This window comes from Falco biarmicus, chromosome 2 (genome assembly GCF_023638135.1).
Source record: "Falco biarmicus isolate bFalBia1 chromosome 2, bFalBia1.pri, whole genome shotgun sequence".
In the NCBI taxonomy this organism is placed as follows: domain Eukaryota; kingdom Metazoa; phylum Chordata; class Aves; order Falconiformes; family Falconidae; genus Falco; species Falco biarmicus.
The window spans coordinates 97281086-97305955 of record NC_079289.1 but is presented as its reverse complement, the minus strand read 5'-3'; the positions used below and the strand labels follow the sequence as shown (position 1 = coordinate 97305955).

Genomic DNA, 24870 nt, shown 5'->3' with positions numbered 1-24870 from the left:
CCCATAATGTGTCCCATACCCCAGGCAGTGTCTCCTCTCGGTCTAGAAGGCGATCTGGCTTTGATTCAACTGGATGGGTCCCACGGCTGGACAGTGGGGCCGAAGCTCCTGCAACAGGCTGCCCCTCCCCAAGCCCTTAACCTGGGCCCCGTCTGCCTTCGGGACCCTGCTCCCCTGGCCTTGTGGGGATGGGCCCCCGATGGCTCCTGTGGTGGGCCTGGGAGCAGCCGGCGGGGTGTGATTTGGCACCCCCCACTTGCCACCGCCTCTCTGAGCTCTTCACGGGTGTGCAGACGAGATTTTATCGCACAACCTAAAAGTTCATACCTAAGTATTTTATAGCAGTCATCGAGAACCAAACTAAATTCCAGATAGTCCAATGTCATGTAACCAAGAGTGGCAAAAAAATGGTTACTGAAGCAAAAATGTAAGGACTGGATGAGCAACTAAAGGGTCACTCAGTATTTTTGGTCTTTCTTGCTACTCTTCTCCAATTTTCCTACTTCTACTATATCTTTTTGAGATGGAAGGACAGCAACAGCATGCAATGTTCAGAGTGGATCACACCAATATGGCTACATGCCATGCTCACTTTATTAAACAAACAGGTTATATTTATAACTTAACCCAACCGCTCACACGACTTTACACACAGATGATTGGATAAATGTTTCTGGTCACGCAGGTGTCCATGTCGCTGACTGGTGAGCATGCTGCAGGCGCCTGATCAGAGTGTGCTGATGAGAGTGTGTTGATTTCGCAGTTCCCGGGACTTGCTCTGCACCTGGCTTCTTGTTTGTGCATAGCTTGTCTTCTTTCTCACACTGCTTGTTTCAAGGACAATTTAAAGTTGCTCTGCAGCTTCAACTAACAGGCCTGGGTTGTCCAACCCAGACAATGGTAACATATGTCCTTGGTCCTTTAAAAATCCCTCTACATTTGACCACCCCCTCGGTAAAGAAATGCTTCCTGATGTCCAGTCTAAACCTCCCCAGCTCAGCTATGAACCATTCCCACATGTCCTGTCACTGGATCCCAGGGAGAAGAGCTCAGCACCTCCCTCTCCACTTCCCCTCCTCAGGAAGCTGTAGAGAGCAACGAGGTCACTCTTCATCCTCCTTCTCTCCAAACTGGACAAGCCCAAAGTCCTCAGCCGCTCCTCATAGGACATTCCTCCCAGCCCTTCCACCAGCTGTGTTGTCCTCCTCTGGACGCATTCAAGGACATTCACATCCTTCTTAAATTGCAGGCCCCAGAACTGCACATCATGTTCAAGGTGAAGCCACACCAACGCTGATACAGGATACTCACTTCTTTTGAGTAGCTGGTTATACTGTGTTTGATGCCCCCCAGGATGCAGGTTGCCCTCGTGGCTACCGGGGCCACTGCTGACTCCTATTGATCCTGCTGTCGACCAGCACCTCCAGATCCCTTTCCGTAGGGCAGCTCTCCAGCTACTCTTCTCCCAATTAATACTTGTGTCTGGTGTTACTCCTTCCTAGGTGCAGAATCTTGCTTTTGGTCTTGTTAAATTTCATCCCACTAATCATTTCCCAATGCTCTAATCTATCTAGAACCTCTGCAAGGCCTCTTGTCCCTCAGGAGGGTCAGCAGCACCTCCCAGTTTGATATCATCAGCAAACCTGCTAATGGTGCATTTGACCTGCTAATGATGCACTCAACTCCTGCATCCAGATTGTCGATAAATACACTGAACAGAAAAGTCCCAAGAATTAAACCCTGAGGAACACTGCTGGTGAGTGGTCACCAGCCAGATGTAGCCCCATTCACTAGAACCCTTGCAGCCCTGCCCTTCAGGCAGTTCTTCACCTCGTGCACCATGAACTCACTCATGTCACCATTGCCCCTGGCTGACCATGACCCTGGCTCATCACTTGCCGTGCCCAAGGCTGTTGATGACCCTATTACCAGCACTCAGCTCTGCCCACTCTGTGTAGGCCCTTTGGGGCCGCTCCCCTCAGAGAGTCCACAACCTGCAATGATGTCACCCTCAGCCCCTGGCTCCCCATCCCCTAGGAGCAGCCAGCAGGAGACTGTGCTTTGGGGTCTATAATAACTCCTTCATTTTATCCTGACTTATAAGAAATGTCCTTAGACTTTGCTGTAGTTAACAAATGCACAAAGTAAAATTTCAACAACAAAATCAAATAAAGATTACCCAAATCAGGTAAAGAAACAAAACATATAAAACCTACCAAAACAAACAAAAGAAAATACTACATAGGATTCTAATGTGAGAAAAGGTAAGAGAACAAACAGTACTTAACAGATTAGTCACATTGTTTACTATATTACCATCAAATACTTGCAAAACTTTATGATTAATGTGTTACATGTATGTAGAAATACAGCATTAAGGTTAACTGTGTAAGTTTTTATGTATTTCCTCTGGCATCTTACAAGTACATATAACTCTTTTAATTTAAAAAAATGAATTAACTTACCAACAGTATTCTGAAAAGGAAACCAAAGGCAAGAACATATACTGGAACATACACATAGAGCTCTGTTACTCTAACAAGCCACATGATCCCTCACAGCTGAATCAAATGTACATCTCCCTTAGCAGAGGCCATTTTTATACCACAGATATTTAAATGGTGGAAAAGCAAATGTTGGTTACTTGGTTGAGCCAAAGTAATTGAGTTAAAGAGTTAAATGACTGAACACAAGAAATAGTTATGAAACTGATCAGCCTAACAATTCATTCTGGTGGTGTAACTGTATTTTGTAAATATAAACCAAAATTAAATTATCACGGGTAACAGCTTGATGAACACTGCAGTCTCATTTTAAACATCTGGATTTAACACCAGAAAATGGATATCACAATTTTTAGAAAGTCTTAATCAGGTTTTCTTTTAGATTTACATTACACATCACCTGTAGTGTGCTGACTCCTGTCGAAATGTTATGGTGGGTCCTCCTGCAGATGAATGGATACAAATAGAACCGTACTGACCTAAGCCTTGAACTGGTATTTCTCAACACTTCACGCAAAGCCGTCTTCAACCTTTGTTTCTATTGCAGATTGTTTTCACTAGAGTTTACATTGAAATATTTAAAGCCACAACTTTACATGCACCAAAATGCAAACACAGAAAAAAAAAGATCAGAGTAATTACAAAAGAAATTAAGCAAAATCAGAAACCATCACCTAAATCATGAGACAACAGTTATTTGTTCTCTGGCTGTCATCATTAGCAGGTTCCTAGAAAGACAGCCATCAAAATCCAAAGGTCATTACCAATGAAACAGCAAGAGATCAGTAGTTTTCAAAATGCAAACTATGCATTGCTTGGATTAAATTTGCATCTTAAGTATGAAACACCTTTTCTCATTTTACAGCAGTGTCTTCCCAAATGCATTGGAAAAAATACTAGATAAACACAAGCTGTAAAAACAAATGAGCTACAGGATCTCCACTGCACTTGTGAGTTATGACTGCCTTCTTGTGGTTTCACAGACTTCACTCTTACCACATCTAAGACTGATCTCAACTGAGGTCTTATTCTACTTACCAGACATTTCTATCAATCTGTGAAAGAATCCAGATGAAATAAACTTCATGTCACTAAGCAAAAGGAGGAATTAAATACATTGACACAAACCTGAAGAGATTAAAATTAAATACGGAATCTCATGCTCAGGTGTATACTTAGGGCCAAATCCTGCACATATGTCTTGGGATTAAGTAACATGGTTGAAATGAAGAGAAACTAATTTAATAGCACTAATATGAGAAGCAAAAGACAGCTTGTCAACTATTTGTTTGTAGAGCCCATTTCAAAACCCTCACCCTTCCAAAATGCAAATGTGTCTTTTTTGTCAAGTCATAGATTTGCTATAAATGAAATAATGAAACAACAGAAGTATATGTTGACTCAAGGATGTGACAGAAAGGTAGTCCACTAGGAAATTACCATCAAAAAGAATAAAAATACATTCTAAAAATGTAATGTTTACTTATGCAAAATACAATATAAATGTAGACATACATGACCTACTTTAGTGTACTTGAAAAAATATGACTGATTTACAGAAAAACAGTAATATTCCAGGTTTCAGAAATGCATGCATGCTGCTTTTAATGCTGCTTTGACTTTATAACTGGAAATTATAGTCTGCATTACTATTCTGTATAATTATAAAATTATCGGTTAGTTTTGCGATTCCCAGCAGCATGTGATATGGTACATTTACCAGAGGATGCATTTGCCCATACTCACCCTGAACTGCCTATCAGCTTCATTCCAGAACCAGCTACAAACACCTCAGGGTGTCTCAACACTAGGAAGTCATGTGAACCACAGGAACACATATGTTGAGCAAAACAACAGGTGTTGATGGACTTGATGTCTGCACTATATATATGCCGACTTCCCCTCTCCCTTCAACTAGTACTATCCTGGTCTAATGGACACAATGCCCTTTAGTCACTAAATGCCCATTAGGTCCCCCTGGATCATCTCTTCCAGTTATGTTCAACCAGAAGAAATCCACCGCATGAACTCTCAGACTGGTCCATAATCTGAAACAAAAGATTATCATAACGCTCAGGAGACTCACTTCAAAAACAAACTCTGATCCATGTTAAAACACTGATGTGTAGACACACCTCAGACACTTCTAACATCTCCCACAAACACAGAGGAGTAGTATTTCAGTGCTTTCTCCTAGACTAGATTTTCTTTAGAAGCCACAGTGTTACAGGGACATCCAGGGCAGCATTCCTTTCTGGACTTGCTAAATACTTAAAGAGTTCTGGTGTCTCATGTACTTAAGAACTAAGCATTGAGAAGGTGGGGGGGGGGGGGGGGGGAACACACAAAAAAACCACAAAACAAACCCCATAAACAAACAACCACACATTTTTAGATCAACTAAAATGTCCATTATAACTATAAACTATATGAACACAGGATACTCCATGCAGGTTGCACTGTCATGGAGTCATTTCTGATCACAAAACTCCTAAATGCATTACAATACGTACAGGCCTTGTGATGTTTTACTGTACTTTCTCCTGTTCTGTTTTGGTATGTATGGGAGGGACATCATTATATACTACACTTGCATCTTTGGCAGGAGTATGTATACACATTTGCCCTTAAAACTCAACAGCTCTTCAGTACCCATGTTACGACTCAGTATCAGGCACCATCAAACTTCATGCTCACACTCTAGTACTTAGCATACTAATTATTTCCGATATAATTGCATGAAATTTACATGATAAATTTCAGGAATGGATTTCCTTTCTCTTTGGCATGCATTATTAGTTTACGAGATACTAAAGGTTTCAAGCAGTAGTAGCAGCCATAATCGCCACAAGCTGAAGGATACATACAGTCTCGTTTCCCTTTAAAAGAAAAACAAGCAAACTAATAAATAAATTCCAGGCAGTACCTTTCTCCACAGAAAATATTTGCAACATATATGTCCTATCTTATTCCAACTGCCTTGATATTTCACTATAAAATTTCTCCTCTTTGATCTCTGAAAGGCAACAAGCTTATTAAAAATCACTGTCAGTATAAATACTCCATTTCACTATCCCAAGTTCTTTTAATATTGTAAAAGCATGTAGAAAGTGTAAGCAGCAAAAAACAGCACAAATTATGATCCTACAGATTAAACACAGAGTCAAATTTGACTATAATTACACCTTGGTAGTTCCACAGATCAATTCATATTTATAAGTAAAGTTTCCTGTACAAAAATCCTATTTTAGAAGAATTATTGAAACGCATAGCAAAGCTCTCAAAAGTAACAAGTGTCAAAACTAACTCCTTGGAACTCCAGCAACTTAAAACAGCCTTTGGTGATTTTTTCCCTTTTTCCATAGAGAACCTGGCTCAGTCAATGAAGTGCACCTCACCAGAACTGGGACTTCCTAAAAGCATTTGCAAAAGGGTTCTGGGGTCATTCAGGAATTAAAAATCTGTCCAAACTAAAATTACCTTTGAACTCAAAAATCGAACTGCCTTTCTTCAGCCTGAAGAAAAAAAACAACACAATATTGTTTACATACACTCAGAAAGCACCAGTTCAAAGAAACATGTCAGCCACACAAAAAAAAAAAAAGCTTTCACTAAATAGTGCAGAATTTTAGGAAGAAGTCCTATTTCCCAGATGTATTTTCATTGCTACAGTTTTTCCATACATCTGCCTTCACTGCAGACAATGCAGAAAGACAGACAAGATGTAACGGGCAGAGTTTAGTTAGCCCACAACTTTATCGTCTCATCTCTAAAGCACAATCCAACAACAAATCACATTGTGCAAGTTAACATTAACACTCTTCTCTCCATTGCTCTTATCAGTTTGGCCCTGGGCCTGTCCCTTCCCAACGCAGCTCTCACTTCTGCAGACAGCCAACACACAGGACTGCCATATTAACCCAAAAAAGACTAGCAGATGCCAGTTGCATATTGGTCAGATATGTCAGGTAAGTCACGATCCCCTTCTGACCAGCTCAGTGCTGATCTCCTTCCCCAGCTCCCAGACCTGCAAACCCTGTTCATATATGTGTGCAGACCACATTTTTATTCCTATCCTATTTTAAGGAATGGCAACAGCTCCCAGAACAGCAAAGATTGCAATGACATTGTGTTGACAATGGATGAAAAACGGGCATCAAGTGAAGAAGCATATAGAAAGGTGGGTGAGTTTTTTTTTCCTTTCCACTTGAAATTTAACATGCCTGCTGACATGATCCTAGCTGGGATCCTTCAGCCCTGCAGCACTGACAGTATATTTCTGAGAGAAGAGCCAGCCTTTTAATGAAGGTTACAATAGATACAACCCATTTCTTCCAGTTTTCTTTGGAGCTTTTTCAAGTTTGTTAAGAATTGTATGCCACAAGAAGCATATATCACATGGGACAATTGCTGCAGTTCAGTCTCCTAGACCACCCTTCAATCAACCCAAGACTGTGAAAGGACAGCTGAGAGGGAGAGGAAACCAACATGAAATCCTATTATTTGAGAAAGATGTAACATACTAAAACTACTTATATAGTTTGAGCTATAGGTCTATTAACTGAATCTTTCTACAGTAACAATCTTCAGTGGAAGATTTACGTCACCTCATCACATAGTCATAAAACTCTCCACAAACATAAAAGCCTTTCATGTGCCAGCTCTCTAGAATACAGTCTGATAACTAGCTAATGAAGACATGCCATAAAAAGAAAATAAACCTCTCTTCAAGGCAGAACTGAAGCATTTGTCATTAACACATCTGTTATATATACCTGTTACACAGAGCAATCATTTCCCGACAGGTCCGTCATGTTTCAGACCTTTCTGGCATCAGGTGAAAGAGTTAAAAATAAGACAGGTTAATTTGTGTTGAAGTTATTGAGAGGCTTGTAACATGAGACATGTCAAAGCTCAGCCTAAGTCCCTACCCAAGCTACAGTATTTTAAAAGCCTGCAGTAAACAATTGGATATGGATTTTTCATAGAATTCCACTGCAAGGATCACACCAGTTCTGAAGCCTAGCATTTTATTTTGTATCTTGGATCTAAATTACCAGCCACAAAAGAAAAATATAATATGTATCCTTAAACCCATAAATGTGGACAACTGATGTTAATACCAGCTGTCAACATTTTGTAACATCAGCAAGTTTTTTATATTAAAATTTTGTTTCTCTTTCCTAAATCATCTATTTTTGCACAACTGACAGGTATTTCAGTTGTTCCGCCTTTGGAAAGTCTCAGATACTGGTGGCATGCTCCAGGAATTCTATCCCAATTATAATGTTTCCTTCCATTTTACCAGCCTTCTCACCTCTGTAAAGCAATTTAAAAAGACAGTGAAGCAGGTCATGGTACTAAAAATATGTTGATAATATTCACGGGGGTTTCTTTTTCATTGGACTGAGGAGCTCTGATTTGCTTTCTCAGTGGGAAGGTCATGGATGAAAACAACTTGACTGAGGCTCGATCTATACCAGACGGTTCTCCTAGGTATGAGTAAGCATCTTAGGGGCATGAAAATTTGACATCTGCACCTATTATTAAGAGCCATGCCTGTTGATGAAACTTACAGGGATGCTTTGGAATCCCTGAGGACACCTGGATACACAGAGTAACAATCAGTAACTAGGCAATATCCCATTTTTAAAAAACTATATTTATTTACTGTCTTTAGTAGCACTCAGCTCTGGTTACATCAAAAATTGCTTCTACCTTCCCTTTCCATCTAAAAGAATCCCTTCTAAAAATATCTTAATTTAAAATCAAGGTGCTTTGCACCAGGCAAGTAACTGGCAATCCACTTTTACTTTGTCCTAATGGCCTGTATCATGTACTACTGCTCTGAATTGTAAAGGATGATGTTAAGATGCAGTAATATAGTATTTAACAAATCCAAGTTAATTGTCTTTAGACAGAATACTGGGATTTTTTTTTTTAATCTGTAAATTCTGAACAGATGTTCCCAGTACATTCACACTGCCCTAAGTTTATTTCCATTGAGAACGCTGGATACATTGCTATCAACTGTAGAGATGTAAGACTCAGGCCAGCAACGAGCACTCCAGGAAAATCCTGTATTAAATGATTAATCATATAAATGGAAAACATGGTTAAGTATTGGTCAGAAGGCTGAAAGATCTCCAACTAAAGGAAACAACATGCGTTTACATTACATTATCGTGTAAAGCTTTTTAGTGTTTAAAACTACCTGTGGGTCACACCATCTACTCCCAAAACAAGAGTTTCCTAAAGAATATACTGACTGCCTAAATGTTCATTCCTTTCTACAAAGTGGAAAATGGCTGAGGTTAGGTTTTAACTTGCAAGGTTAGTCCACATTGTTGCTCTTTTTTTCTACTTAAGAAAGGGAAGGTTTTGAACACTGGAGGGAGGCTTGAAATAATTATTATTTGCTGTTGCACATTTGTCACCACCATAATTACAGCTTTAGTGCTGTCCAGTGCTCAAATGTGTATGCGTGCAGTTCTATGATTAAACTAAGTCTCTTACAAGATGAGCTAATTTGCTGCATGTGCAACATGCATTCCTACTCCACTTGGTCAATGAAGATACACTGGACAGAAAATGCATTAAATTTACCAAAAACTTAGTGACCTTCACACTGTTTATTCAGCTTTTTATCTCAAAAATCCAACAAGAAGCTGCTAGCTGCAAAAATCTACATCTTCCTTCCTTATTTATTCTGAGAAGCATGTTCCATAGCTGCTACTTAGTACTATATGAACAATGACACACACCTCGTTAATTGGACGATTTTTAACTCTGCGTCAGTTTGTCTAAACACAAACGTTCCTTCCATCTACCGCAGATCCAGATTGACCAACGCTTGGCTAAGTCATGATCTCTCAGTACACAGTGGCATAGAAAGAAATCTCAAAACAGAAGAAAGCCTCAAGGTCTTCTAGTTCCAGTTCCCTTCCCAAAATTGCTAGATACAAATCAAATGTCAACATATTATACACTTCTTGTGACTAAGAAAAATGGGGGCAGGTAATGACGCAATTCATTACTGTCTAGCTGTTGTTACACAGTAATACAATTTCATTGTTTTCAATGAAGCTATTAACATCACGTAATTGGAAGGGGGAAAAAAAAAACCCACAACACAAAAACACCCTGTTGAATTAGTTTCTATGTAGAAACACCGATTCTGAAAAAAAACCTGACAAACTCTCATACATTAGAACACATTATTAATATTTTTGTTATCACCCCTTCCCAGCATTCAACTATTTGCTGTGTCACATATCTGTTCATCCATATGCTAAATTCCAACAAAACCCAAAGCCTTCTGGCAAGTAAGTTTAAGAAATGAATTTATTGTGTCTAAGTCCAAAAATGCCCTGAGGTCTGACTAGAGCATTCCAGTAGTGCAAAGAAATCATTAACAGTTAGAAAGCTTTATCAATTAACTATAAATGATGTATAGCCTCTGATCTATGGCCTAAATCATGAGATGAGAAACCATGTTCATGTACACGAACAGCAATTACTTGTGTTATGGGGTTTTTTTAAGTTAATAGGAAGATAACTCCCCTAAAGTGTAATCCATAAAAAAGAAAACCAGAACTATGCTCGTAAAATCTTGTAAGAACGGCAAGGAAGGTTGAACTGTGTTTCCACTGGATTAAATGACTACATTATTCTCACCCAGTCTTCACCATTGCCAATTTCTGGCTTTCCAGACGGAAGACATTTGTTCTGAAGCAATCTTATTATTTCCCTCATATTATCTTATTACAGGATCCATGGCAGCTGGATTGCAATCCTCACAGGCAGAAGACAGACAAAGTCTTTGCTACCTCGGCTAGGTTTGTAGTTTGAGTTGTGACCACTTGAGAAATTACAGCGGCAACACTTCATCAAACTTCCAACTTGAAAGACAAGTTCCTTGTAGTAGATGGTGCCCAGCATACATACTGCCTGGAGAGACCACTTCACTTTCACTACTGTATGGGAATAAAACACACGTACGACTCTTCTCTCATCACATGACTAATCTCTACTATATATGTGCACTACATTACATCCAGCACTTCTGAAAACACACAGAACACATGCATAAGAAGGTTCAAAGCCTTTCCTGAAGAATTGGGATTATTATTTAATTCAGAATACATGTAAGTCAATCACAGTACTGACTCAAGAGAGCAGGCTGCCATCAACAGAACATATTTCTGGTTGAAAACTCTTCAGAGAGTAAATTCATAATGTTTGGAGCGCAGAATTCAGAAAACCAAAGTAGCCTTTTCCTCTTTTCTCACAGTCCATCAAAGCAGACAAAGTCTTTAGGAAAGACAGAAGTGAAGAACAAGCTGCCACAACAAGGACACACTCAGCCCATAAACTGCATCCAGAATCCCAAGTTACTTTTAGTAAAGAAATGAATGAAAACTAGCTGAAAAGAAGTCAGCCATAGGTCAGCATCATTACCTGGACCCCTTGACCACCCTTGGTCTAGAACAAACTTAATGTTTATTCACCAACACTGGTATAAATGACAGGACCACAAATGAGCTAGAATTTTGTGCTGAATTTTCTTGGAAGTTTTACCTGTAACTGGACTTTCCAATGAAGACAAAAGGATTTTCAAACCACATTTTTACTGAACTACAAAACAGAAAAAAAAAAAAAACTTTTTAAACCAAGTAAAACTCCATGCAGCTGAGAAAGCACAGAAATAAAAAATATTTACAAACAACTCATCCTATACCAGTTGTATCTGTTCTCTGTTTCCAGCCTTTGTTTCAATTAATTGTGTTACAGTAAAACCTGGGAACCCCTCTACTCCTTGTTAATTTCTCTTCCCAGCATTGTGTGCCTCTGCTGGAGTTCACCTATCTCCAGCTTTCTCCCTTCTGAGACTCTCCATCTCCTCTTTTGCTTCTCCTGCACTTTCTGGAGGCACGTCTTCCTCAGGAATCTCAGCTGCTTACCTGGGGAGTCATGCCTTTGCAAATCTGAGTCAATTCACTTTTATTTTAAAGGAACATAATGAACATACAGACCAAGAAAAAACAAAACATGCAGTGTCCATAAAGGGTTGGTGTTTTTTTCTGGTGAAAGATGTATGTATTTTCCTGCACTATATTTTTAAATAACTTTGATGTCATACCTCTTTAACAGTCTAAAGACACAATGGTGAAAATATGGTCCACAGAAGTCAAGGGAAATTTGATAAAAACTTTGGGCTGGGGTTGTTCCCCAAACCTGGATATATCTGATACTCTTTTCAGTGGATGGAAATGAACGTGTGGTTCTTTTTACACACAGATGAAAGGAACAGTACTCTACTTCCAAGTTTAAAGGGTCCTCTTACCTTTCAACACCCCCAGTTCTCCACCTTCATGTCCTGTGATCCCTTGGCCATTAAAAGACTATAAAAGAGATACAACTGGAGTTGGGATACCAAGTTCACAGCACTCTTCTTTGTTGACAAAGGCTGCATGGACCTAGTGTTCATACATGGACCTGATCCAGCTGAAATCAAAAGAAGGCTTTTCATGGACTTCAAAGGTTTTTGAAATATAAGGCCTTATAAGGCTCAGTTGTGGGAAGGGTCAAAAAATGAAGATTCTTGGTGTAAACTCCCAGGCAAGTGCTTTTTGGGTGCAAGGTTTAAATTTGCTAGGCACTGACTACTTAACATCAACACGAATGTGCCTTTCTTCTGTATCATATTCTTGATACTCTATCATTAATGATATTTTTGATCTTTAAAAATATGGATGCTAAATAACGGCACTTTCTTCTTCCATTTACAGAAGCTGGATATGTGCTGAAATCCAGATAATCACAGAAAGCAAAAATTCAAACAGAATAGTCAATGGAGATGTAGACCAGCTTGTGAATAATAATCTTCATTTGTAGACACACATAAAATCAGCACTCAAGTCTTAAGAAGTTTGCCCTTTGCAAAATTACAAGTGTTCGGCATCTGGGAAATCAGTCTGGTTTTCAAGCTGTCTCAGAAATGTACTGGGGTGGGTTTTTTCCTTATAGGCCACTTACTAAACCAAACACATTTAAATACAGTTCAGAGCACTAGTTAATCACAGAGATAATCCATATGCAGACAATGAATAATGTTTTAATATTTTTAATATGAACACTACCTAGTTTATAACCTTTCACTCTGTAGTAAGTGGATATATGTTTGAATGGAAAAAAGATTTACATCTGAGAACACCCAGTGGTTTTTCTTTCAAAAGTTTTCTAATGCTTTTCAAAAGTAACTTGTCCTCCCTCTCCCCAACACATGCCTGTGACATTAGAAGTATGTGTTGCCAATATTTTCTGTACATAAAATGTCTGTCTCAAAGTATATTAGTAACATTTCTATTAGTTTTATTGCATTTGATATCAGGCACATTTAGCAAATTGACAGCAATTTTAAATTTATGAACAAGCACAAGATAACAAAGAAATTTTTTTCTAATATTTAAGCATCCACAAGCAAAACATGAGAGAAGTATCTTGGCAACTCTTCTTCAATACAATTTCTCACCATTCACTTTTATTTTCATACAGTTAATTTGATCTGTATTTACAAATTTACATTTGAGGTACTGCCAAACATTCTAATTTGGGAAAGGAATGGTCAAGGTTAAGGTCCCAAATTCGTGTAATCAAAACCACTAGAAAGCAATGACCAGGCTCTGTAACCTCTGTACTCGTATCAGCTGTGCAAGCCTTCACTGATGCCAAAGAGATTTGGGTTTGTTTATAAGAAAGTGAACATAACTCCCACTGAAATCAGGGAGGTTCATACCAGACAAGGATACAACTGCAAAGACTAACTGTGGCTCAGTTCCACAATATAGTAAATAATGCAGGTGTTTTCACTAAACAGAACCATCACAATTCAAAACAAACCTTTTGTCTTCAAAGTTTTTACATAAGATCAGGTTAGAAGGTCTGTGCACCTCTTGCTCACAACAGCAAATCTCAATAACAGCACACCAAATGTCAGATTAATTACCCAGATCGTACGCCACATGAACAATGAAAGAAGAATGATTGGGAATTTAAACAAGTTTTGAGAAAATCATAAATAATAACAAATGTGCAAACTTGTCTATGGAAAGAAATTAACAGCAGTGTGCTTTATGAGACACACGAAAGTCAGAATTATTTAACGCACGGACTATTTTTGGAAAGGAGAGGAGTACCAAAATGGTAACACAAGCAGATGGCACGCATTTCCTAAGTAGTAAGATGTAGAAAAGATTATGAACATGTCCCAAAAGATCTGAGCAAACTCAGTGCCGGGGCAGCCTATCCATGGAACTGAAACATTCTGGGAATAACACCCTACATATCTACTACATCTCATTACAAAGTACATGTATTTTCAAAAGATTTTATGAGAAGTAACTTAAAGTTTCAGAATTATTCAAGACAGTTGCAATAAAAGCTTTCTTTATGATCTCCATCTTCTCTACAGCAGAGCACAGAGGCAGATGCACCGTAGGCTTTCAGCCTGGCCTACTGCTTTCCCATCTGGAATCAATTGTAGATTTTTGCAGGTGCAGTCACTTCAGAGTTACAAGCAATCTGAAGGCAGATGTGCTGGCATTTAGACAACTAGCTGCCTGACTTGTACGTAAAATCAGGTATTTGGTATCTAGAGGTAATCACTTGCACACTATTTGTTTGCCGATATAAAATCTAAGAGCCTTTTATTATTTATTTAAAAGAATTCCTAGTTTTTATCAGAAATTCAAGTTGTCCTGACAGGCAACTGTCCATCTGTAACAGTGAAAATATTCTCCTACCACCATATAGTTATCAGGCATTCAATATAACAAACTTTGAAAGCCTTATTGTTCCCTCTTTCAGCTATTAACCATCATACAACATATAGATCTATTAGCTTAAAACAGTATTTTTCCATCCCTTGAAAAACAATTGCCTTAGCTGATCTCGCTTAGTACTAATTCCTAAGTACTAATTCTTAGTACATTCCTTTAGATTTATCTTAAATCACACTTACAAGGGCAAATATCTCAATAATTTCCCTTCATATATCACAAAACTGGCTTACCACTTGAGGGATGTCTGTGCTGTATCAAAAACTTAACTGTAACTCATCCACTATTCAAATAAGTTAGAATATGAATACAGAACTCCTATATGACCAAGATCACCCGCACTGTTGCTGGCACATTTTTAAATGGTACCTATCTTAATGAGTTTAAGCAATCTCTCATACACCTATTCAAGCAGCAATCACAATTCTGGATCACACTACACGTATACATCCCAACACACCTGGACTTCCCTCTTAAGAATAAAGAAATGGATTTGCTAAAATTTAATTTACTACTGAAGACAAACAAACAAGAAAAAAATTAAAACTTCGGTGAGAGATACTGATATCTAAAAATATAGGGGGAAAATCTGATTTGATTTAGCATTAGCATTTTGTTTTGAATGCACTAACCATCACATATAGTCATATATAAATGTCTTCCAAATATATATAAATGTGCAATGTATTTGTATTTCTTACAAACGTAAAAAAATACAAATAGCAAAAATTAATTTAGAAGTGAGCACCGACACTTAGCAGGCACTACACTTCTAAAATATACTACTCCTCTATTCTGTTCTAGTCACTCCTCCACATTTGGAGTGCTAGGTCCAGCGTTGGGCTCCCCATGACACAGAGAGACAAGGACTTAGTGGAGCGAATCCAGCAAAGGGATTTCACATGAGAATAGGCTGAGAGAACTAGGATTGTATAGCCTGGAATAGAAAAGGCTCAAGGGGTTCTCATCAATGCTTGTAAATACTTGGGAGCCAGACTTTTCTCAGTGGTGCCCAGTAACAGGACAAGAGGCAATGGGTAAAACCTGAAACACAGGAACCTAAGAAAGTGTTTCCTTTTAGCCTGAGGGTGGCTGAACACTACAACAGGTTGCCAAAAGGTGCTGTCCAGCCTCAACTAGTCTGTGGCTCTGTGAGCTTGTGGCTGTGGCCTGCCTCTGTTCCTGTGACTCCATACCACAAATACAGCCAGTCAGTTTGACTGGCAGCTACTCCCAAACTCTTGCTGCCACCAGTCTGCCATCCTGTGGAATGTTCTACTACCCTCTCAGCTTTTTAACCCAGCGAATAAGATTGACACGTCCTCTACCTTAGCTAACTTGTCAAGTTTAACATATTAAGCAGGAAGACACTTGAGAGGTCTGTAACAGATGGCAACTAAGACAAAAGATCCATGAGTTCACAGGACTGAGTAAACACTGCTTGCTACCCACAACATTTTTATGCCTATGTGCTTTACACACGGCTCAGACGGCTGGCAGTAGAGGTTAAAATCCAAACCTTCACTCACCTCGAAAACAGAACACTAAAGGTCACTGCCATGCCTGCTCCCCCAAAATGGAAGAAGTTCATCCTCAACTAATACCGCAGATGGGAAAGGGTATGCCCATAGAGAGCAATGCAAGGAATTTAGTCTCACTCCACTAGAACGGGGTGGTTATACAGAAAAGCCCTAGCTAAACTAATCTGAGTATTCAAGCCTCTTTTCCAGCTAGCTATACGAGGTCCCTATTTATATCCATAAATTTTCAGGCATACAAGAACTTGTGCAGTAACTGTGACCTTATCTTCATGAAGGTTTTACCTACTGTAATAGGTTACTACAAAACTAGATTCACAAATAAGCTTTGGATACATCAAGTTAGAATTCCTAACTTTCCCCTCCTGTATAGCAGCTAAAACACGGGGAAAGGCACTGCCTTAATAAGGAAACATTGAGGGAAAGAATGGAAGAACGTATCCAACGACATCACTCTTCTTTACAGGCTTAGTGTCTAAAACACCGTGCTTTCCTCCACACAGGATTCACAGTCCTGTGGAGCCAGGCACCTCACCCCCTCCTTTTATTCCATACTAGACAAGGAACAGTCCTTCCCATCTGATGAGGGCCGCTTACTAACACAACAAGCATTCTCTTTCAGACAACAGCTCAATGGGTACAACACTGATTATGATACAGGACTGTCAGGTTCAAATCTACATCTTCTCCACTGTAGGCAGGCCAGTTGACTGTCATGTTCTTCACTACTGGACGAACACTCTCACCATCCTCCCCTGTTCAGGTGATTTACAGAGAATTTGGCCAGAAACAAAGCACAGCAGTAACAAGTCTACTCTACTCATCAATGCAGTCACCCAGGAGCACAGACGGGTTCCAGTGAATGCTCCAGTTACTGCCTCATACATGTTACACAACAGACATTGTAAACCCCCAGTCTCAACACCCTAAATATGAGGCTAGAGAGACATGTTCTCTTTGCCCTACTCTTTATGGTCACAGGGCAATGAATGCTTCATTCACTGCTCTCCAGTGCCCCAAGTTACACAGTTGGGAAAAAAAATGCTTTCTCTCATCTGCAAAAGTCCAAAGTAAGCTAAAGCTCACGCTGCACATTGTACTCCATTCATAGATTAAAACATGATTCTCTACTGTGGATGACTATGTAATTAATATGCTGTTATATAAAAGAAGAAACCACTATGAACCATTCTGCTTACATTTTTTTTTGTTTGTTTGCTTTTTTTATGAAAGTACTTTGTGCCAGCATGTTCTGTATGCGATTTCCCAGCCTGTAGATAGGCCACAGATAAATATAAAATGTGCAAGTTTCACTGAGCTGTAAGATTCATGTGATGCAATAACTTACATTGATCCCAAATGTCTTCTGGTGTAACCTCTACCTAGAACTCCTCACTACTCCCAAAACTGAAAAAAAAAAACAAACCCAAAAAAAAAAAAAACCAGGCCATGGGAATTTTATAGCAAAAAGCAGGCATCTGTGCCTCTTCAACAGGAATTCTGAAGATCACAGACTTTTAATTTAGGTGACTAACTCTTCTTCTAGCCCCCATCAATAGGTAACATGGGGGGGATTGAATTATTTGACCTGTGCATCTTTGACCTGTGCATCAGTTCAAATAATTTCCTACTGAGAATGCACCTTTACAATAGGCTTAGAACTGCTTCCTAAATGTAAATTAACAAATAGATTTATTTTTTTAATAACAAAAAACTCTCTTGACCCTTCCACAAATAGGGCCAGTAAAGAAAAATGGGTGAAAATTCTCTGTGGGGGAAAATGTATGTCTCTTGTAAGCTTTTAGAAATTTGAAAAATATCAGTTGGCATTCAACCAAGGCAGCCAGCAGATATACAAGTAATCTCGATGTCTTGTTCACACCAACTCATTCCCTCCAAAAGGTTGTTAGCGATGTGGTTTTAGTACCATGCGCTATATGAAATGAAGTCTCTCTGAAGCATCGTGGAGGCCACCTCCCATGAAGCATCCAGCTGTTGTATTCCTGACCCCCACCACTAAAGCTGTACCTAAGGCACATCTGGGAAATGAGTGGGTCAGTCTTCTTTCAATTCCTGTCCTATTGAGGAGACACTAGAGTTCCTCCCTGCTAGGGTGGGATGAGCTAGTATTTAGTTTGCTTCAAAGGCTGAATCAGATTACAAGATAAGTGGACATCTCTGAAATGAAAAGAACTCCAGAAACTGCTACCAGTTGAGATGGGGGGGGGAGGGGGGGGGGGTAGATGGAGGGAGAAGAGAGGGGGATGACAGTAGCATCGTATTCTTTAACCTTCATGGGCTACAATATGCCTTCATGGGCCATAATATGACCCAGACCTGCATGTCCTACAGTCGGCTCTGTGTTATCAGTCTCCTGCGAGAACACTGGAGGCTTGCTGTACTCTCAAACTCTCCTCCTTTCCCTCATTAAAAGACAATGGAAAGCTTAACTTTTATAAACGACAGCACTTTATCTTCAAAACATTACAGTCGTTTCATGTCTAGCAGGAGTTTAATCCCTGGTAATTTAGATAAATTACCTTGTGCTTCAGTAGGTTGGGGTTAAAACTCCGAGATTCTCAACTGATTACAAAAAAACCTGCCAGTTATCAAGTCCTAACCGAGTAATTTGCCGCTTATTTCACCCTGGCTAATTAAAATGTAATCACTATTGTTTGGCAATGTGCATTCTGTCAGCAGTTTTAGGTCGGGAAAAGAAATCTTGCCAAGAAAACACAAAAAAAGCCTTTCACTAGGAATTGGCTTGATCTAAACTGCCTCTTTAGCCACTGAAACTGTAAAACAAGTAAATTACAACCGCCTGACAACGCAATCAAAAACAGTAATCCCTCTCCAAGATAATCAACTATTTTAACGGGGACCCCCCTTCCAAGCCACCCCGCGAAGCGCAGGCCCCGCTGACAGCCAGCACTCCGCCGCCGCGGGCCCCGGGCAGCGCCGGGGCGGGCAGGGCACCCTCACCCTCGGGGCGCGTCCCCCGGCCCCGTAGCACAAATTCGGTTATGGGCACCCTACACCTTCCTGCCGCCGCTGAAACGAACACGTACAGCTTTCCTTCCACACACCGATCCCTTTTTTTTTCCTCTTTTTTTTTTTTTTTTAAATCGGGTTATCCTCAAATATCTCTCAAACCCGCCTTTTGCGGCAACGCCTTAGCCCTGAACGCTGCTGTACCCGAAACGCCGGCCCGAGCGGCTCCAGCTCCGAACCGGCAGCAAAGCACCGGGCGAGCAGGCGGCGCGGTCCCCGCAGGTACCCTGCGCGCCGCAGAGCCGTGCCGTCCCCGAGGGTGGAGGTGGCCGCCTCCCGCCCCTCCCGAAGGGGGCCTGGGAGGGAGAAGGGCTGGCGGTTCAGGAAGGTTTCCATCGTTCGGAAGGAGTCGACTCGGTTTAAGGCTCGCACAATGTAGAACAGGTGGGGATGGGAGAAGGGAAAGGTGCGTCTCTAACTGGAAGACGGGAAAGGACGGGCAGACACCCGCTGCTGTTCCACCCCCTCCCGCGCCGCTTCCAGCGCTCTCGCTTTCGGGGCTCACTCTCCTTTATTTCATGTTATACGCCGCAGATGTCCCCCCATTTCCTCCCCATTTTCCCACTCCCGTTAGCCAGAGATGTGCCCCTCTGCTTCAGAAAAGCGTCACCCCCACCTTCACCTTCCAGGAGGTCGGAAGCAAGTATTACACGGTCCCGACCGTCGCTCTTAAAAAAATCCGCTCAAACTTTCCCACCAGGCTGGAGAAGCGAACCACCCGCGGGCGGCGGGGCGCAACGAACGCCTCGCCCGGCCCGCAGGCAGGCGGGGCCCCGCCGGATCGCCCCAGCACCGCCCGCCGCTCGGACGGACAAGCGCACCCCCGGCCCGGTAGCACCGCGCCGCGACCGCTCCGCCCGCCCCGCGGCCGCGGACATCACCGGAGGCAGTGGCCGGGGCCGTCCCGCCGCGCCGGAGGCAGAGGCCCGGCACGCCAAGCACCTGCGAGGAGCCGGGGCAGAGCGGTGCCCCCGCCTCGCCGGGCAGCGAGCGGCTGACAGGCGTTCGGCGGGACGCGGCGCGCCGGGAGCCCCGCGATCCGCCACCTCCTCCCGGCGACCAGCCCCGCAGGGCGCCCGGCCGGCACCCACACGCACCGGCGGGTCTCGGCGCCGCCGCGGGGCTGTGCCCACCTGTCCGTCGCCTCCAGGCGCGGGCGGCGGAACTCGCGGCGAGCCCGCCGTCCCTCGGGGAAACGGACCCCAAGTTTGCCGCGAGGCGCTGCGGCCCCGGCCGCCCCTCCCGGCCCGCTCCCCGCGGCGGCCGCGCCGGTGCCGAGGGACACCCAGCCGCCGGGCGGGCCGCGCGGCGGCAACGGGCCGGCGGCGGGGCGCCCCTGCGCGGCGCCATGCCCCTACCTGGAAATGCTTGAAGAAGGCGGAGATGCGGGTGATCTGGAGGCTCAGGCACCTGGAGGTGCATCTGGCAGTGGAGAAAGCCTCGTCCTGCCTGCGGGCGGCGGCCCCCGGCCCGGCGGGGCTGCCGCAGGCGGCCGTTACCCAGAGGAGCAGGGCGAGGGACGCGCCGGGCGCCCTCCGCACCATCGCTCTGCGGGAGAGGAGGGCAGAGGGGCGGCCGGGCGCTGCGGGGGGCGGCAGGCGCCGGGGTACCCTCCTGCTCGGCGGGCTGGTGCCGGGCTGCGCTGGGGGCAGGCACCTCCTCGCCGCAGAAACTACACAAGAAAGTTCAATCATTCAACTCTCCTCACCCCCGCCCCGGCCCACAGCCCTCCCCCGCCGGCAGCGGGCGGGCCGAGGCTGACAGCGGCCGCGCCATTGGCTGCGCCGAGCGCCAGTGGCGGGGCGGGCGGGCCGTGCGGCCGCGGGAAGGTCGGCCCGCCGGGGTAGCCGCCGGGGCCCTCGCCGCACGCCGCCACCTGTGGGGCAGCGGGGCGGGCAGCGGGCCGCCGAGCCGCTCGCCCCGTCCTCGCACCCGGGGCGGGCGCGGAGCGTGTCCCGCCCCGCTGCCGCGGAGCTGGGCGCCGGCGGCCCGCGGCCGACCCGCCCGGCTGCCGCTGCCCGGCCGCTGGCGGGGGCTGGCAGGCGGCGGTGTCGGGCACGGCCCGCTGCCTGGGCCGGGTCGGGCGTGGCGGCCTGGTCAGCCCTGCCACACCGCCGGGCCGGCCTCTGCGCTGCCGGAGGGTACCGGCGCAGCCAGCCCGCGGCTTTGTGTATCAGCAGCCCTGCTAAGGGCCCGGTCCTTAAAGCCTTGTCTGCTTTAATCTCTTTTATTTCCTCTTTTATTTTCTTTTTTTTTTCTTTTTTTTTTTTAATAAAAGGAGGGGGAGGCGAGAATGCATGGAAATTTATGAAACTCGGTGTTTCTTACAGAGAAACGCTGTGGTGAGCATTTGTCCCAAGGTGAAACCCATAAAGGCTCCTCTGAAGAGTTATTTAAAAATGAAAATCTACAAGTCATTAGTCCAAATACCTCTGGGTAATATCTGCAAAATTAAAACAGCGCCTTGAGCTTTAAAATGGCTACCATAGAGTATACATCAGCCTAACATCCTCTCTCTCCCTCCCCGCGCCTTCAGTCCCAGGGCTGGGAGTGCACGCCACAGTATGTAGCACAGAGGTTACGGGCTACATTCCTCTCTGCGCACACTATATGGACTCCTCCCGCGGCAAATATGTGCGGCGAGAGAGAGCATGTGTGTATTTCTCACTGGAGCCTGTGGATTGAGCGTCCTGAACTGGAAAATCCCATGGTTGGATTGAGCTGAAATAAGTAGTCTTTAGGCCGTTCTAGGAGTTAATACTAGATTAGTTATGACTATAAGTAGTAGTTTAATGTGGCTATCAAATTCTATATTAAACACGCTGTAAGAATCCTCTTTACTGGAACAAGTCTTAGCATAATTTAAGTGCTCATTAGGAAACTCACCTAAAATCTCATCAGAAGATAGCAAGTTCTTCGACCAGTCTGGCTTGTGCTAATTTTGCATGACTGTAATTCCTCTCTTTATGGATGTTCTTATGTGCACAGATGTGAAATAAAGCATATTCCCCAATGTCGTTATTCTTACCAGACTACATGCATACATCTTCTGTACACCCACATATATCAGAAAATCAAAGTATAAAAAGATTTGCTACATCCAAACTGATAAATCAGCAATTAAATTCTAGATTTAGATTCTAGGTATAATTTTACTATCTTACCACAAAAGACACATGTTAAAAAGAGAAGAGAGTTCTTGTCACAAGTATCGCTAATGTACAAATATAATAAGAAGCCAGACAAATTTTAGTTTAGATATTGCTTTGCAGCTTACAGTTTCTCTTGTCAGCTGACCAGAAATCTTCACTTGAAAGAAGCCAGTAGGCTAGATTCACTCCTGCAAATGTTAACAAATTGAGATGACAGTTTGTGCCCTTGGATGCTTGAGGGAGCACAGCTGCCAGAAGACAAGGTAACCTGCCACATCCTGGCACAGGACTCGCCTTGCTGCTTGCACTGTGTAAGCGTACTCTGCCGGCTATTTTGGAAATGCTCTGGTTAGGCAAGAAAGTCTGTCTCAGCTACACCTCCAGAACTCTTCCTCATCTTTGCAGCTGGAGTGACTACCTACAGAATAAGCATAGGTCATAAGTGGCTCAGAAATGCTGTTCCCAGCTCTGATTTCTCACTGCTAGAGAACCAGTTTACCTAAAATCCAGCATCACCATATTTAAAAAGAAAAAACCACCACATTATAGAACAACTCAGAAATAAATGGACAGTCCTAGCAATACTGTGACAAATAGTGGTGAGCCCACTCAGGCCTCAGTATTAAGTTCAGGGCTTCCCAGTTTCTAGCTGACTGACTTTCAAATAGGTTTTCTTAAGCCTTGAGGTTTTCTCATTCTGCATAAGAATTCTGCAACTTTTTGCCCTGAGTCAGGAAAAGAAAATTCCTTCATTGATTCATAGTGTTTACAAGTATACTAATTGCTTTCAACTTTTGCCATATTTTGGCAGATAATAACTGCCTAAAAAATATGTAACTACCTGTAAATCAGATGCAAATCTAGAAAGGGCAGATGGTTCTGTAGATTTTCCCCCTCCATCTTAGTACTAATGCAATTTATATTGTGTATCATAAGCCTCAGCTTTAAGTATAAGGGTATGAATCCTGTTTCTTTTCTTTTATAAAGTCTGGAAGCAAAGGGCATAGAGCTCTTAATAATTAAAAAGTTTGTGAATACACAGTTTACTCATTTGCTTTTGTTTGAAAGGTCATGGTTACAGAGATCATCAGCATGGTCTGTGAATTCCTTTTTAGTGAGGGCTGACTTGGTTAGCACACAAAAGACTGGCTGTTCGGTTCCAGTAAAACTGTATTCACACAGGTCCCACTCCCTTACATGGAGATTAAGAAACAGGCTCGGTAGCTCAAGAATTTAGTAGGCAATTAAAGCCAACTATGGGCTACATACCCGACAGACTGAAAGACAAGATACACAAGTTTGTAAATACACTCATTTTGGAGAGTTTAATAAGTTGGTTACAGAATATAGAAATTTGGAAATAAATTATATATGCACTCCAACGAATCTTTAAAGAAACTTATGGTCCATAACCACATAAATAGACATACAGACACATTCATGTGTATTGCTCGCTGATTATTTTTTCTTTGTCAAGAAATGATAGTAAATAATCTTTTAGTATTAGGAGTAGTAGAATTAGTATCAACAAATCATTGCAAGTGCAGCGTTTTAGTCCTTTGCTAAAAATACAGGGATTATTTTCCTGCCTATGCTTCATCAGTCTGACACTCTGAAAACGAGCTTTTTGGAAGACCAGCTTTGCGGAACCCGGAGCTGGTTTTTTAGAGGAGACAGCGCCACACGCTGGTTTTGTGAGGTGAGAGCTACTGGCCGTTGTACTGATTTATTTCTGTTCGATGAGTTGGCTTTAATCGATTTCAAATTAAGATGACTGCATCTTAAGTAATTACTTCTTATTCTAAAGGGAGTTGCCAACATTAGGTTCTGATTTCAGGTAAACAAATAAAGGAGAAAATGTTAAAAATATTTATTGTTTTCATATAAACCACGGTATTCTAGCTACAGATTCAGTTCATTATATTAAATCATTCTAAACTGCCATTCTTTACTCAATTCTCTTCAAATTTAATTATGTTAAATTTAATTTAATTATGTTATGGGATAGCTTTGTATGTCAGGGAGTGTTTCAACTGCCTAGAGCTTAATGATGGTTACAATAGGGTTGAGTGTTTATGGGTAAGAATCAAGGGGAGGGCCAACAAGGCAGATATCCTAGTGGGAGTCTGTTCTAGACCACCCAACCAGGATGAAAGAGGGAGATGGAACATTCTACAAGCAGCTGGGAGAAGTCTTGCAATCACTAGCCCTTGTTCTTGTGGGGGACTTCAACCCACCAGGTGTCTGCTGGAATTCAACCGCGGCCAGGAAACGGCCTGGGAGGTTCCTGCAGCGTGTGGACGATACCTGCCCGCCACAGCTGGGCTGTGAGCCCACAGGGGAGGTGCCCCGCTGGGCCTGCGGTTTGCAAACAGGGAAGGACTGGTGGGTGATGTGGTGGTCACAGGATGTCTTGGGCATAGTCATCATGAGATGATGGACTTTTCCATTCTCGGAGAATTAATGTCAGGGGTGGGATCAGCAGAACCGCTGCCTTGGACTTCTGAAGGGACGACTTTGGCCTGTTAAAGAGCCTTGTTGACAGAGTCCCTTGGGAAATAGCTCTGAAGGGCCGAGGGATCCCGGAAAGCTGGACATTCTTCAAGAAGGAGCCCAGCACAGGAGCAGGCCATCCCCATGTGCCAAAAGACAAGCCGGCAGGGAAGACCAGGCGGGAACTCAGGGAAAAAAGGAGAGTTTACAGCCTTTGGAAGGTGCAGGCAGCTCTGGAGGACTACAAGGATCTCACAAGGTTATGCAGGGTGAAGATTAGAGAGGCAAAAGC

The 24870-nt window shown here is 42.8% G+C and overlaps 1 protein-coding gene across 1 annotated transcript in view; it reads right to left on the bottom strand.

Annotated features, from left to right (window-relative positions):
• The window catches only part of ANOS1 (anosmin 1), a 140183-nt gene extending 119537 nt beyond the window's left edge, over window positions 1–20646 (bottom strand). Inside the window, exon 1 of the mRNA XM_056329198.1 lies at window positions 20292–20646. Coding sequence (XP_056185173.1) covers window positions 20292–20627 — 336 coding nt within the window. The 5' untranslated portion in view covers window positions 20628–20646. The remainder of the gene's footprint in view (window positions 1–20291) is intronic.
• Window positions 20647–24870: the final 4224 nt, after the last annotated feature.